Genomic DNA, 15,997 nt, shown 5'->3' with positions numbered 1-15,997 from the left:
ACCTGTTACATCCAAAACAGAGAACGTGAGGAGCAACTCTCCCTGACACTAGCTGCATGACAAAGAGCACTAGGTAAAGAAAACGTTGACCACAAAGAACATACAAAGTTTGGTTTAAAAGAATAGAAGTCTTAGTTACTTGACCTCTTGAGTAATAAATGTTCAAAAACTCATGATGAGAACTGGGCAGTTAGGTTTAAAGGAGATGTTCTGTGAATGGCTGTGCCACAAGGACAGACTGGTTTCAGAAGGACCAATGTGAGAAGAAGCCCAGGAGCATGGACACTTCCAGGGAGACCCATGGAGAGGGCAACTCGTTATTCAACTGTCTTGTCCATTCATCTCTTTAAAAATGACTAGACTTTCTGACGTGGACAAAATGTTTTCATTGAACTCTGAGTGTCAACGCTTGCTTGGAACCTTAAAATTTAAGAGAAGGAGAGCAAAAATAAGGAACTACATAATCTTAAAAAATAAGATCACTACATTTTTAGCTAAAAAAGTAATGCTTTTCTTCTTGTACCATCAATCTCTTCCAGTACAATACACTGTCTATCTAATCACTAGCCATGTTGTTCCTGAGTAAGAGAAGCACAGCTCTGTCTTCTTATATCCCTTTCAGTCTTTAAGACCAAACTCAAACATCACCTCTTGAGAAAAGCCCACCACGATCACACCTCTCACCACATCCTTCACTGCATGCTTCTCAGCTAAACGGCCACAGGGCCCATTCCATCACTAGATAACTGGATTTCTTGAGAAGGGACCCTCTATTAGCCATCTAGTATCCCCAACACCAAGAACAGTGCCTGGTACATAACATTTGCTAACAAGCACTGCATGCACAGATAGAGGAATGAATGAAAAATGAAAAAAAGGAAGACAAAGGAATTCTAATTTTAGTTCACATGTACAGCAGACACTCAGAAATGCCCAAGTTTAAGGAAGGTGCTTGTACCGTAACATAGTAGAAACACAGAACCTGGCAAGTAGGCACTTGATAAAGATAACTGAGAATGGAACTGTGCTTCCAAACATTACTGTTAATCTTCATTCTTGATTAGATGATCACTCAAAAGGCAATACTTTTCTTGGCTTACAAAAATGGCTTACCATTTCTTCTTACAAAAAAATTAATAAAAATATTGCAAAAGAGAGACTTTAAAACACAAGGCAGGGAGCTGACCCAGTAGCATAGGGGCTAAGTTTGTATGCTCCACTTTGGCGGCCCAGGGTTTGCAGGTTCGGATCCTAGGTGCAGACCTACACACCACTCATCAAGCCATGCTGTGGTGGCATCCCACGTAGAAGAATTAGAATGACCTACAACTAGGATATACAACTGTGTACTGGGGCTTTGGGGAGAAAAAAAAAGAGGAAGATTGACAACAGCTTTTAGCTCAGGGCCAATCTTCCTCACCAAAAAGCATACCTTAAAAGAAAAAAAATGCATCCCTTTGAAGACTAGATAAGCCTTTAAAAAAAAATACAAGGCAAAGACATCTAAAAGAAATATGGAATGTAATGAAAAGGGAGGGCTATCTAATTTCTCCCTCCTGTATTTCAGAAATCAACCAATATTAAGTGTTGGAAAACCTCATTAAGCAATGAAAACTTGGAAAGGGTAAAGGATCCCATGTACAAGCAAAACACTTAGAGGACTGGCTCCTTAAAGCACAGACGCAACTGCAAAGACATGAGAAGGTGGGGGTGGTCCCCTTCCCATGAAGGTAGAACATATCTAGAATATGCAGCAAAGGAGGAGACCATCCTAAAGAGAAACGAAAACTCTTCCTTCTGAAATAGATGTGCTGAAAGAATAGGGTAATTTTTTAGTATTTTTTATTCACATTCTTAAAAGATCCAAGAAGACAGTGAATCTTTTTTAAGATCTGGGAAAACAAAGAAAGCAGATGCACAAGTGAGTAACATTCTGATAACAGAAAACATTACATGGAGATGAAAAAGATGGAAAGCATGAATCTAGTGAATCTGCTGCAGAGTCCGCCACCATAACCCTGCAATGAGACACTGCACATCACAAGGCCTCCCTAGAACTAAATAAGCTGGAGAGATAAATATTTAGACATAGCAAATTTGAAGATGTAAATTCAATATATAACTAAAAATCCTACACAAATCTAAACAGAAGAAGTCGATTATCCACAAAGGAACAAAGATCAGGAGACCTCAGACTCTCCTTCGGCAACATTAAGCTCCAGGAGATAATGTAGTCAACTACCCACTGCAGGCCAAAGTGAGTAGAATGGCCACAACATATACACACATGGAGAATAGAAGCCTCAAAGCAGACAAGGTGCCTATGTAAGAGTCCAATGTATGACAGACTGCTAGAGTAAACTATAGCTATTTTGGAAAAAAAAACAAAACTCAGAGTTTTGAGTTTAAAAGATTATGATTCAAAAATTATATAGCCAGCTATGGATGTCTGAAGTCAAAAGAAAGATATTTTAGAGTTGGAAGTATACAGCCACATACCTCACTTCCTCAACATACTAAGTGATTCATATTCCAGCAAATACAGAGAGTAACACAAACAATGCAAAAACAAGGGTGCACGGGTACAAACACTGTGACAGTGAGCTATATTTACATAATTGGAGTTAGTGTGATTATAAAACATCAAGTAAGTCGTCAAAATGATTAAAATAAGAGAATGATTAAAATTCTAAAATTATTATAATAAAATAATCTGGATCTAAAATGCTTAAAGTAGCTGAGAAGTGAGAAGTACAGAAGACATATGAGATTAAAGTAAATGCATCAAATACTGCTTTATTCTTGAAATGGATAATTAGAAGAAAAGGTTCAAACAGTATTTTGTTAAGTTAGAGATAATTATTGGAATGACAGAAAATAGGAAGTACATCTTCCAAATCACAAAGCATATTCCATAAAGTGAAAGTCAGTGACCTCTCCAAAAACAAAAGTAGAACAAAAACAAAAATTGTTGATTATCATACAAAAAATAAATATAAATAGGTTCAATTCCCCTACCACAGACCAAGTCAATCAGAATCAGCTTTCAAACAGAAAGATTAACAATAAAATACAGAAAATGACATATCAGGTGCACATTGGCACAGACACACAGCAAAGCAGGATCAACATCAAGTGAAAAGACTCTAAGTGGGACAAAAGGAACTATTTCAAACACATTGAAAATGTAATTCACAATTTAGCTTTAATACTCATGAACCTTTATGCAAGAAATAACATAGCATAAAAATAAAACAAATACAAAAATACATGAAAATGAAACATATACAGAAACTGAGGGGGGAAACATTTATAATGGGAGATTTTAACGTACTCTATCTTTGACAGATAAAACAGGCAATAGAGTAGAATACAGCTGATCTGAATATAGTAAGGCCAGTTAATAGATATACGTATATAGAGAGAGAAAATTTCACTTCACAGATCCTAACGTTCATGAAACATCTACTAAAATTTCCTTTTCTAATCCTTGTGACTAAAACCCTCAGTGTAGGAGTTGCACAGGCCACAAGTAAACTCAATGCACTGAAAGTCCACCACTGAGAGCTTAAACTAAAAAATTCTCAATTACTTTGGAGATTGTAAAACACTCTTCTGAGCAACATTCAAGTTAAAAACACACACACATACACAACTATAATTATAGACTAAAAGTCATCAACAATGTAAATGCTGTATAACAAAAATTAGTCAAAGCTGAAACAAGAGGCAAAAAACAAAAGCAGGTTTTAAAATCAAAACGTTGAGAAAGGTGTTTTAAGGAAGAAATCAATAAAAAGAAAAGCAACTTTCATAATAATGAAATCCTCTTCAAGTACTGCAAATCGCTAAGCTATAGATAGGGATTTGAATTGGCAGTAGTGTAGATAATTAAAACAAATATCCCCTGAATCAACCGTTTATTTGATTGGTTAATAAATATTCCTACTAAGGCCCCTTTTGTGCCAGATACCATGCAAGGGATTAGAGAGAGAGAGAAAGAAGGACACTGTTGCTGCTCTAAAAGCTACAGCCCTAAGGGAAAAAAGGCAAGACCATCAGGGACGTCAGTACCTGCAAAGGAAGGAAGGAAGTACAGACAAGGCACACTTCCAAAGGGAGACCATCCTTGAACTGAATCCTGAAGGGCACACTTGAGCGAGCCAGGAAAAGAAGGGCCTTTTAGGCAGAAGAAGGGCATTTTAAGCAGCAGGAGCATCAAAAAAAAAAAAAAAAGCCCTGCTCTGTCTGTGGACCTTCAAAAGGTTGCCAGTGGGGACAGAAGCAAGACGAGTGACAAGGGATGGAGAGGGAGGCAGAGGTCAGAGAAGGAAGGGCCTTGAGTGCCCTGCTGGGGAGTTCGATCGACCTTTGACCTAAAGGCCATGGGAATCAGAATTACATTACACAGAGAGCATTCCAGGTGGGTGAGGGAGACAGCAGGGGCAGAATCACAGACCAAAAGTCTAGTTATCAAGATGCTCCAGTAGAGGAGAAACTGAGGCTCTGAACGAAGGCTGAGGTAGTACACAGAAGAGGGTATCAAAGAACAGCAGCACACAATGGGCAGAACCACGGAGTGGAAACCCTATCAGTATTGATCAAAATAAACAGACAGATACAGATAGGAAACCATTTTTATTAGGTACTAAACATACAATATTCAAAAACTTGGAAGCATAGGCAGTTGACAGATTCTAAGAGTTTATTTTTTCACTTTACTTAAGATCATGCAAAGGTCTAATGTCTTTTCAAAGAAAATCAAATTGCACTAGACTCTTCATTTTTAATGAGAGAACATCCAGCAACCTTCATAAATCCCCTAATTAGTAGCATATAATCCTGACCATAATACATGGTTTTGCCCCTAATAAAGCACTCACTGAAACAGATTCAACAGTCTTCTTCTTTTCACACAAGCATCTTACATGGGAGATCTGTCACAATCAAATCTGCCGTGCTCTTCTTCATTTAATGGAAGCTTCTATTTTCTGGCTAAAAATGGCATTTTTTCATATCTCTTCAATTTTGGTACCAGCACAACCAGTTGGCTGTCTTTTCTGTGCCATTTTCCACAAAACAAAAATTCACTTCCAGAGAGTTTCCAGGTAAGTGATGAGTAGAGAAATAACAAAGCCCCAGTGAGATGCCACCAGGTTGTTCCCACCATCCCAGAAACTTAGAGGATTGAAATGCTCGACTCAGCACAATTAGTGTCGCAGACCTGTAACAGGCTCAGGACTGGCCAATCCGCCAAGTTCACTCAGCAAGTGTCCAAGGTCTGCAGGAGCAGCTGGTGCACTGCAGGCTTCAAGCCAGACTTGTCCCTTCCAACCCGCCCAGTGTCACAGCGCATCAAACACTAGGTGTCACTCTGGAACAGCCACACTACACATCCAAATAAAACAAGCCACAGAAAATTTACAACACAGCAAATATTTGTACAACTCTCTCCTAAATTTATAAAAAGACAAACTCATCTAAACTGTGTTAACCCATTAATTCCATTTAATTTAAAGGGAGAGAGAAAGCTCTTTACAAATCTTCTGCTGTTCTAACAATAAATACAACATGCTCAAGTCTTACTGTGAATTTTCCATATATTTAGCCCTAATGCGGTTTCTACATCTGCCTTTAAAGGGTTCTTGGAGGCATTTGCTAGTGCTGCCTTCCAAGAGACCTGCTCCTAAGAGTGTCAGTTACCGACAAGTCGAGTGGCACACTACGTGATAAGGGCCAGCATGCCAGGAAACTCAGGGCACCTGGGCTGCAGAGATAATCACAAGAATGTAATTTCAGACTTTCACAAAAATCTTGTCTTCAGTTTTCTCTCCCTCAAGGTGAACTGAGTAATTCAGTACACCCTGTTGGGTCAATCCCAAGTTTCTCACCTATAAGTCTCAAGGAATAAGGAAAACTGTAGACTTGAATATTAAACTTATAAGTTAAAATGCCCATTGAAAATGGCTCCTTTTAACTCAGACACCTGTAGTCTAATTCAAATTATTAATATGCTATAATAAGATAATCAAATTTTAACCACAAACAATGCATTCAAAGAATCTCCAGAAAGAACTAGATGTTATGTTTTGTTTCCATCTTCCTGTTTGCAGAGAATTATAAACTTTTCATGACCAAAAGCAGATACCAGAATAACCTCATGCTATAGAAATAAAAGACCTGGGCCCAGTGTTTAATCATTTCCCTGGTATCCAGTATAGGGCATGGCACCAAGGCGCAGGTAATGAGCTAATTCACCATCAGAGGCAACACATGAGACCAGTGAGAAAGGGTAGGACTGGCTACCCAGCCCTCTACTGTGATCCCTGCAGAGGGGGTCTCAAGGAATATCAGAAATCATCCCACTAAGCCATAACAATAATGCTATCATCTGGAGTTGTTCCCAACCAAGGGCTCAACATTAAGAAAAACAAGTATGGTTAACATTATGAAGAAAGCCATGATAATTATACATCTCTATCATCATTTAAAAACATATAACACATTAAAATATACTCCTGATGTCATAAAGGTGACCCAATATGCTGGTCATAACAACCAGTGGCACTGATTTTGCTTGCCAAGTGGAACTCAGGACATGTTTAGGGATGAGAGATGGGTGTCTCTGTAAGCTCAGTTCTTTTTAAAATGTTCTCCAGGAAATTTGAACTGACTCAGGCTTTTTTTCAGTTGCAATCAGTCATTTAGAATTATGTGAGTGACCCAGGAGCTGCATTCAAAATTGGAATCTTTATTTTAAAAGAAAAATATTCACTGAAGCATCCAAATATTTGAAACCCTGAACAAGAACTTAAATTCCAAAGACTTAGAAAGAATCTGTATTTCTTGTTCATTTTATTTGTTCTTGTCCCTCCTCCACTCAATAACAGTAAAGTTATATCTTATGGGTACAAGAAATAAAAAAGCAATAACAGCGTGAGAGGTTTATGGAATAAAGTCCTTTACCTCAGTGTGAGGAGGAGGGAGGAGCATGGAAGTATTTCTGCACAATGGATAATCTGGAAGAAATAATGACAAATGAAGCAAAAGAAGGCAGGGGCTGTGGAAACTAGTTAACTGTAAAAGTACAATTCTGCTGTCTTGCCATGTGTTATTTGCTCATAAGAAAAGGCATTAGTCATCGTATGAAGAAAGAAAAAAGCTTGTGACTTAATCCTGTAGAGCACCTGCCCTGAACGTGTTGACTTACCTATGATTCAGCGCAAGCATTTCCATTGAACCTCTGCAGAACTTCTAATTTGTTTTCATTCACTGTATATCTTATAAAAGATATACAGTCCCAACAAAAGGAGGAGGAAGATGGCGGAGGGGAAAAGAGGTGTGGGGGAAAACGCAAATAAACATCTCAGAACTGTTTATAATCCTATTATATTCATAATTCTAGTTTTTCTTCAGGCAATTCTTCTTCATTATTAATATCTGAAGTAGAATGGTACTATTAAATGTGAAAAGTCATAAATAAATGCATTTGTATGGGAAATAAAGTCAATACTCAAATTATCAGGTGGCATATACAAAGTAGTTGTAACGAGAGTGAAAACCAGTCGTTTGTTTCACCTTCTTTTCCACAATTCCGGGCACTGCACTGGATCCAGTTGTGTTATTATTATCAAGAAAACTATTAAAAGTCCTCTCCCTCTATTTTGAGAAAAAGAATTAGAGGCTAAATCCACCATCTATATAAGCTCACTTGGAACAATGAAGAACAAGAGACCCAGTGTTGAATTCTATTAAAGTAAGACAGAGATTCCACTACAGCCCTGGATTCACTGCCAATCAATTATGACTCCCAAACATAACTACACCCAGCAAGACTCCACACACATACAATTCTGCCCCCAATCCAGCACTACGTCCACACTGCAGGGAGGGAAGGGAGACAGTAGGCAGGAGCCTACAGTAAATTTCAAACAACCAAACTGTCATCTTCAACAGTAAAAGAGAAACAAAAACTATTGGCCATAGTATTACTCCTCTTCCTCTGTCTGCCTCTGAAGAAGCCCACATATTATCTGCATCTCTGGGTGGCTCAGCTGCTACAGCTTGCCTCTTATGTCCATGCTTCTCCAACCCACAACTCCCCACCAAAGGAGGGGTGAAGGAGAAACAGATGCATTTTCCGGAAATGACACTGAAGGTGTTTTCTTTATCTTGGAGGGAGCGGGGGGTGGAGGGAAGGTGGAAGGTGTGGTGGGGAGATGAGTACTATGTAATTTGACTGACCATTATTTAAAATATTATTTCTATCTTAGGACAAGCATGAAGAGTAGAATGAAATTGTGTATGGATTTTCAATTTTCAGAAGGCCACTTCGGAGCCATGCTTCCCTAACCCATGGAGGTAAATGCGCATTCCCCTCAGCCAAGGGCACTTTGGTAACAACGCCTGAGAAGCCTAGGGAAACCATTTCAGTAAAACCCTAAACCTTAAGTCCCCTGCCCCATGAGGAAACAGATATGCAACATACTGAGGATTTAACCAAGTGTTGACAAAGAAGAAGTCTTTCAAATGAGGTAACAAGGCTCTGCTGGAAGAATACAGAGCTTCCCTGTCTAATCAGCAGCCACCAGCCACATATGGCTATTTAAATTTAAAATTTAAATCCAATAAAATTACTTTAAATTAAAATTTAAGTCACTCAGTCACACTACTCACATTTTAAGCACTAAATAGCCCATATGGCTAGTGCTTACCTAACTGGATAGCAGATACAGAATATTCCCATCATCACAGAAAGTTCTATTGAACAGAGCTACTCTAGAGACAAAAAGCAACTGAGATGTTTAGATATGCAAAAGCTAATCAGAGTCAAATCAGTTTAATATTTAAGACTAAATGAAAGCATAAAATTAAATTTCATGCTAAAAAAGACTTCTCCATGAACTTCTTGTTGTGAAGACTCTTGTTCAGAGACTTCAAACAAAGCCATATTTGTAGTATCCTAGGTTGGTAGAGCTGGAAAAGACCCCAGAACTCATCCAGTCCCATTACCTCACTTTATAGTCATGTAAGGCAAGGTAAGGAAAGGTTAAGACCCTAAGACCACACAGCCTGTCAGTGTCAAAGCCCTATCTAAACTTAGCCAGTTCCTCTGCTACCTTTTTCCCATCTCTTTTATCTAGGTGAGAAAAGAAAATGGTTTTAATATAAAAATACCAAACAACCCCATGAGAGATAAGCTGAGAATTTAAGAGGGTTTAATCCAACATATATAATGGAATACTACTCAACCATTAAAAAGAATGAAATCTTGCTATTTGCAACAACACTGATGGGCCTAGAGGGTATTCTTAAGTGAAATAAGTCAGACGAAAGAAAAATACTGCATGATTTCACTTACACGTAGAATTTTAAAAACAACAATAAACATTAATAGGTGCAAATGACTGAGGGGGACACAAAGAATTATAAGTAACGGTTGCTGGCCTCAGGAACTTTATAGCCTCATTAGGCAGCTAAGACAGAGCCACCTTAAGGGAAAACTAAGAACACTCAGCTACAACCAAATGGTAACAAGCGGGAGCTGTACTGTATGAGTTCACAGAAAAGAATGGGCATCTCTAGCTGAGCTGCCAAAAGAAATCAGTGAGTGTGAACAGAGCCTGAAAGAACGAGCAGATGAGGAGGAGAGCAAAGGGCAGACCCTGAAAAGAGAATTGCATAAACCAAGAGGCAGAAGTGAAACCATTCGAAAAGAGGTAAAGAGGCAACAAACAAAGCAGTATGCGTGTGACAGAGCAACATCAACAACCAAATGCGCAAGAAAGCACACAGGGACCCTGGGATGGTTCTGAGTTTTAGACCAGCTTGGGCCACACTTGGCAGGCCACAAAGAACCTGTTCAAGATTCCAGGAAGGAAAAAACAAAAAAACAGAGTTTATATAATCTGGTGGAGCAATTTGGATAAATTTAAAAATAAGGAGTCTAGAAATCAAATGTCCTGTGTATCTGTGATTTCTAACTCTGTGATATTTGAAAAACAGCTGAACGAGTAGCATTCCAAGGCCAGAACATGTGTAAGTTTTGAAATTAAACCTTTTTTGTCCATGTATATTTTAATTGGGGTGTGGGAGGCTAACGAAATACCTTGCTATCAAAATCTAGATGCTTTCTTAACCATAAAATAACTCCAAACTATTCCATTTCTCTACTAAAGAAGGATGACGTATAACATGACAGACAGCTTGAAACAATACCTCTGTATTAACTATATTTTCTTATTTTCTGTATTCTTGATGCTCTGACACCTGGGGCCTTGCTGAGCTGGGAGGGAGTGCCCCCTCCCAGGAATAGCTAATTCCTAGAGATAGTACCTACCAGCATGCCTTTGATATGCAAACCAACCAATCCCAGCCCAAACCCATACCCCCAACCACCTTCTTTTATGGACTCTCACACTCTGGGACACTATCCCCCTGCCTGAATCACAGGGGGACCAGGTACAGAAGAACTAGGGACCACCCCTACAGCCTGGAGCCCACTGATATTACTCAAACTATCCAATCCTAACCCTGTTTAGATTGCTTACCCTGCCTTGCCCATTACTTCCCACATTATTGCCCATGTGTGTAAAAATCACGATAAAGCTTCCCACCCTCAATCTCTCTGCCTGCTCATTTTACCTTTGTGCTTCTCTGAACAGCCCTGCGTGGCATGCCACACCCCCTGTTTATCTGGCACCGTGAGTACAATAAAAACTTCTTCCTTCATGCTAATCATTTTCATGTCTGTGTGTCTTACCATACCTGATTAAAACAAATCCCATGGACCATTAAAACAATTAATTCCTCAACTGCTGAATCCAGAAAGTTCTCAAAGTCAAGTGAATTATTTGACCTTGAAGCCCACTCACGAGGTGCCTTACATTTCTACATCAACCCTCTTTTTCCCCTATGCAGGTAGCCACCTCAAGGGCCACTACCAAAGTGTCACTTCTGAAAAGGGCTATGCAGAATTTTCTGTGACTCCAAAGGTCATTACTAGAGCTCTGACATAGTCCATTCTTACCAGTGGACTCTTCAGTTTACCATGAAATGTAACATATGCTCCATGAGGGCAGAGAGCTCTGCCTATCTTACCCACTGCCATATCTCTAGCACCTAAAAGTGTGCCTGACATATACTAGGTACTCAATAAATGTGTCTAATAAATGAATAAATTGTACAAGAATAGGTACACATTGGTATAGATGGCCTGTGGATTATAGCTTGAGAAGCAGGAGAATATCAGGACTCCTAAGTGGTAAGCAGCATGGCATCAAGTTAAGGAAATGGGTTCTAGAGTGAAACCAGAGGTTAAATCTCTATCATTTGATGATGTGCTGTCTTGGATAAATCACCTAACATCACAAAGGCCCCATTCCTTCATCAATAAAAACTGGGAAGACAGAATCTACCTCAGAAGGAAAGGAGTAAACAGGATGGCCACGTAAAACATTTACATTCTGGTCAAGACGGCAATGTAAACTCATTTTACAGGGTCCCACACCATCATCCCCACACTCCCATTTGAAACACATAGCAATGATAGAGGAAACATGTTTTTAAAAGAAGAGTAAAATTAAAGAGTGATAACCTCAATAAAAATCGTGATAAACATCTCCATGAACCAGCAACAACAGAAACTCTAAGTGGTACACAGATTTGAAGCTATAGGCAAAGGAGGCTGGAGGTCAACCTCCAAGGGGTACAGGTGCTCCCACTGGAGATAAAAAGGCAGACAGAAAGGTCTGTTCCCTGCCTGAAACCGCGACTCGGACCAGGCGTGCAGCCTCGAGTGCACATCACTCACTTTATCAGAGCACTGTCATGTCTCCAGTAGCTCACTACATCTGAAAACTACTGTTGCCTTTTAAAAGGTTCCCTTCTAGACTGCCCCTGACTTACAAAGGCGGGCAGCAGGTCTCCTCACATACTCTTCTTTCACGCCTTCTGAACTCTCTCACCTCTATGCTTTCTTCCAAGCCATTTCGTACTTACAGACTATCTTCACACAGTATCCCTTCTGTGATTTAGCATGTCTTAATAATTCTACCTCTTCTAAAGGAAACCCCTCCCAATTATTTACACCTTGATAAGTATTTACCTTCAAATCCTCATAAACCATCTCTTTATATGGCACTAAGTTGCAGAAAGTAGTAATGAAGTTACTGAATTCTCAGAATGAACCATAGAAATTACAACCTACCTTCTAAAGCTAGAGACAGAGAGAGAACATAAGCATAAATAAAAGTAATGTAAGTTCATTACTCATTCATATTTACTATGCAAAATGAAAGTTTTACGAAGCTTTGAATAATATATATTTGTTCTATTATATAGGCAACTAATCCTCTGTAGTTAGTAATGTATCAGTAACAGCATCCTCCCTAATCTAGAATTTCCGGACACGAGGAGAAGGTATTGAAACTTCCTCTGTGGGAGGTAGAGGACCACGGCCTCTGACGGACTTTCCTATTGCAGGACAACTAGACCTGAGATCAGTGACAGCAAATGTAATTCTCAAAACATTTCTGGGCTTGGGAGGACAGAGGGAAACTAACAAGAGATTTAAAAATCAGTTGGAGAGAAAGTAGGAGGGAAGGAGGAAGGTGGGAGAAGTAACCCAAAATCCTATCTGTAAGCAAAAAGCTCAAGAAAATCAACGCAGGGTGCCAGAGAGCTACTGCCCATTCCACATTAGGATCTATAAATGTCTGTGCCCTCCAGACCCCACTCCCTACCACATCATATGTTTGAGGAACTGAACCTGAGATTCCATTGATAAACCAGGACCCTCAAATGGAGCCAAAGTGATCCCAATCAAGAGCACTCTCAGACTCCCACCAAAAGCAAAGACAAGCCTTCCAAGATTAAAGAGATTGAATCTCTGTTCAATTAAATTTGATCTCAAAATCCTATCACATAACATGCAAGAGAAGAAGCCATTGTGAGAGACAGCAGAAATAACCAACAGATTTAGACCACAAAACACTTCAGATATTAGAATAATCAGACACAGAATATGAAATATTATGTTAAATGTTTAAGAAAATAAAAGATGTCTAAAAATGAACAAGGATCAGGGACTATCACAAGCAACCAGCCACACGTGACTACCAAACCAAAAGAAGTTAAAACATGAAAAAAAAAAAGTCATTGAAATTTAACACTCAATAGAATAGTTAAGAAGCAGATTAGACCCAAATGAAGAAAGTGAGTGCACTGGAAGAAGGAACTGAAGAAATGTCCCAGAATGTAACACAAGGAGACAGGGGAAGAGAGTATAAAAGCAAGCTTAAGGGACACGAGGATAGATCAAGAAACTTAAGTAGGAATCCTAGAAAGTATGGCCAGAAAGAATAGAAATGAGTCAGCATTTGAGAAGACAGCAGCTGAGAATTTCATAGAAATGATAAAAGATTTGAATCCAGAAAACAGGAAGCACATACACACCAAGCACGATAAGAAATCTTCAACTAGACATTTTGTGGTGAAACTGCAGAATACCAAAGACTAAGACAAAGATTTTAAGAGAAGCCAGAGAGAAAGGGCATTTAAAGGGACAACAATTAGACTGAGAACAGGGTTTAAAACTGTTGCAATGGCAACTGGAAGATAGTAAAATAATACCTGCAAAGTGTGACACAAATACTATCACTACTATTACTATTACTACTCATAATGTGTCTAATACAAATAATTGTTTGAAGACAGCAAAAATTAATACAGAGCAGATAAAACTGAAGAGATTTATGAAGAGTCACAATAAGTTTTAAAACTTTGGTGATAAGTATAAATTCTTAGAATTCTTCAAATTCTTAGAAAAACATATAATTTACCAAGCCTAAATCAAGAAAAAATGGAAAACTCAAATAATCCTAAAATAATTCTAAAACTATTGAAGAAATTGAATGAGTGGTTAAAATCCTCCCATTAAAAAAACAAAAACAAAAAAGCACCAGTCTCAGATGGTTTTTACAGCAATGACTGAAAAACATTCTAGGCACAGAACATTCCAATCTCATACAAACTATTTTATACAACAGAAAAAGAAGAGGGGCCGGCCCCGTGGCCAAGCAGTTAAGTTCATGTGCTCTGCTGCGGCGGCCCAGGGTTTCGCCGGTTCAGATCCTGGGGGTGGACATGGCACCGCTCATCAGGCCATGCTGAGGCGGCGTCCCACATGCCACAACTAGAAGGACCTGCAACTAGATTATACAACTATGTCCTGGGGGGCTTTGGGGAGAAGAAGGAGGAAAAACAAAACAAAACAAAGAGTGGCAAGAGATGTTAGCTCAGGTGCCAATCTTAAAAAAAAAAGAGTATGGGCTTTATCATCATGCTTCAAAACTTGCATGTGTTATAGATCCTTTAGTAAACGCATCAACTATTACACAAATAAAGTAAATTAATAGAATAGTCGAAACAAATGGTGGTCAGTAGATACACATTTAAGTGATAGACTTAAAGCTTCTGTTAAAAACAACTCCTCTGCACAGGTTTCATTCACAGGAGGGTTACCACAGGAAACACAACAACCACCGCAAAATACGCAGTGAATCAATGTCTGTTATTCTGGTGAAGGAGGACAGTCCTCAAAGGAGAGAAAAGGGAACCATAGTTATCAAGCGCCAGCTATGAGCCGAGCCCTGGGCTGGAGGTTTCCATATGTGTTTTATACCACAAACCCAGAAAGCCCATGGAGAGCCATGGCCTCCCTCTCCAGCCAGCTCTGCAGCAAATACATATTAGGCTTTTCCTTCACAGCCATAAAGTTGATCCCGCATCAACCTAAGTACATGTCTCTTCAAACAATGAATAATTTCTAGATAACCAACAATTAACTTTCAGAACCTATAATTTGCTTCTAGTGTAGTTTTCAAGGTATGGGTATTCCGGCCACTGATCTAATACATTTGGACAAGAGAGACTTTAAGCTTAATAGATCAAAAACCACACCCAAACACTATTCCAAATTGAAGAGAACATACGATCTACACACAAGGACACATAAACACATAAAAAGATTGCAACCTCACTAGTAGTCAGAAAAACATTTATTAAAAACAGTAAGTTTTTATATGTCAGTTTGCATATATTACAAACACAAATCATCTCCACTGTTGGTTACAGAAACTGATATAAGACTTACATATAGTTTACATGTAAGCTTATATGACCTTTTTGAAGAGCAATTTGTCAATATCAGTTATTTAAAATGTGCATACGTTTCCATCTAATAATTTCAAGTCTAGGTATCCTTACAGGAAAAATTCTCCCACATTTGCAGAAAAAAAAAAATCACAAGAACCTTCTTTGCAGCATTGCTTGTAAAAGCAAAAGGAAGGAAGGAGGAAGGAAACACACGTCCATCATTTTTGTTTTGTCTGCAAGTTAAAGATTTAAAATACCATATTTTTGACAAGAATCTTAAAAGCTAAATGAATTAACAAAAACTTACTTCAAAAAGAAAGAGGATGGAGTCCAGCTCCTCCCTTTGTGACTTATTATTCCCTGGAATACAGGAAAAAAAAATTAGTTATTATGACAATGTGTAAATTTTAGGATATTAAAAATTATGTTAAAAGGTATCTTAAAACATTTAAGCCTCAACATACATTCATTTATTCAAAAAATACTAGGAGGTAATGTGGAGCCCGTGTTAGGAATGCAGATGGACAACTGAGCCAGACTGTCTGGGTCCAGAATCCAGCAGAACTGCTCCTTGCTAAGTGTTTTAACACAGATTCCATGTTTCCCAAGTTGTTAACAACCTGTGGCAGGTAATTTATTCATTTCTCAATTAGTTACTTATGAGCTCAAATTATGATAGAACACCCAACAAAAATAAAAAGTTCTAGCTTTGTGACACAAAGAGGCATAGACCAGTAATAACTATAAAAAGTCATATACCTCTTCAGGCAATTGCACACTGTCCTTTTGATAATAACAATAATAAAACTACAACACTGATAGCAGCAGTTATGACTTACTG

At 38.6% G+C, this 15,997-nt stretch overlaps 1 protein-coding gene across 14 annotated transcripts in view; it reads right to left on the bottom strand.

Annotated features, from left to right (window-relative positions):
* RALGAPA2 (Ral GTPase activating protein catalytic subunit alpha 2) overlaps positions 1-15,997 on the bottom strand; it is a 323,293-nt gene that overhangs the window by 267,234 nt on the left and 40,062 nt on the right. For 7 of the 14 annotated variants that reach the window (XM_070247008.1, XM_023626011.2, XM_023626010.2 and 4 more), the window contains one exon: positions 15,464-15,516. The exons of 3 other annotated variants lie outside the window; for them this stretch is intronic. In XM_070247008.1, the coding sequence (XP_070103109.1) occupies positions 15,464-15,516 (53 nt within the window). Of the gene's footprint in view, positions 1-6,966; positions 7,020-15,463; positions 15,517-15,997 lie in introns of all 14 variants that reach the window. 4 more of the 14 variants (XM_070247009.1, XM_070247012.1, XM_070247011.1 and 1 more) reach the window with 1 other exon arrangement.

The sequence above is a fragment of the Equus caballus genome, chromosome 22 (genome assembly GCF_041296265.1).
Source record: "Equus caballus isolate H_3958 breed thoroughbred chromosome 22, TB-T2T, whole genome shotgun sequence".
In the NCBI taxonomy this organism is placed as follows: domain Eukaryota; kingdom Metazoa; phylum Chordata; class Mammalia; order Perissodactyla; family Equidae; genus Equus; species Equus caballus.
This window is presented reverse-complemented; position numbering and strand designations above follow the sequence as displayed.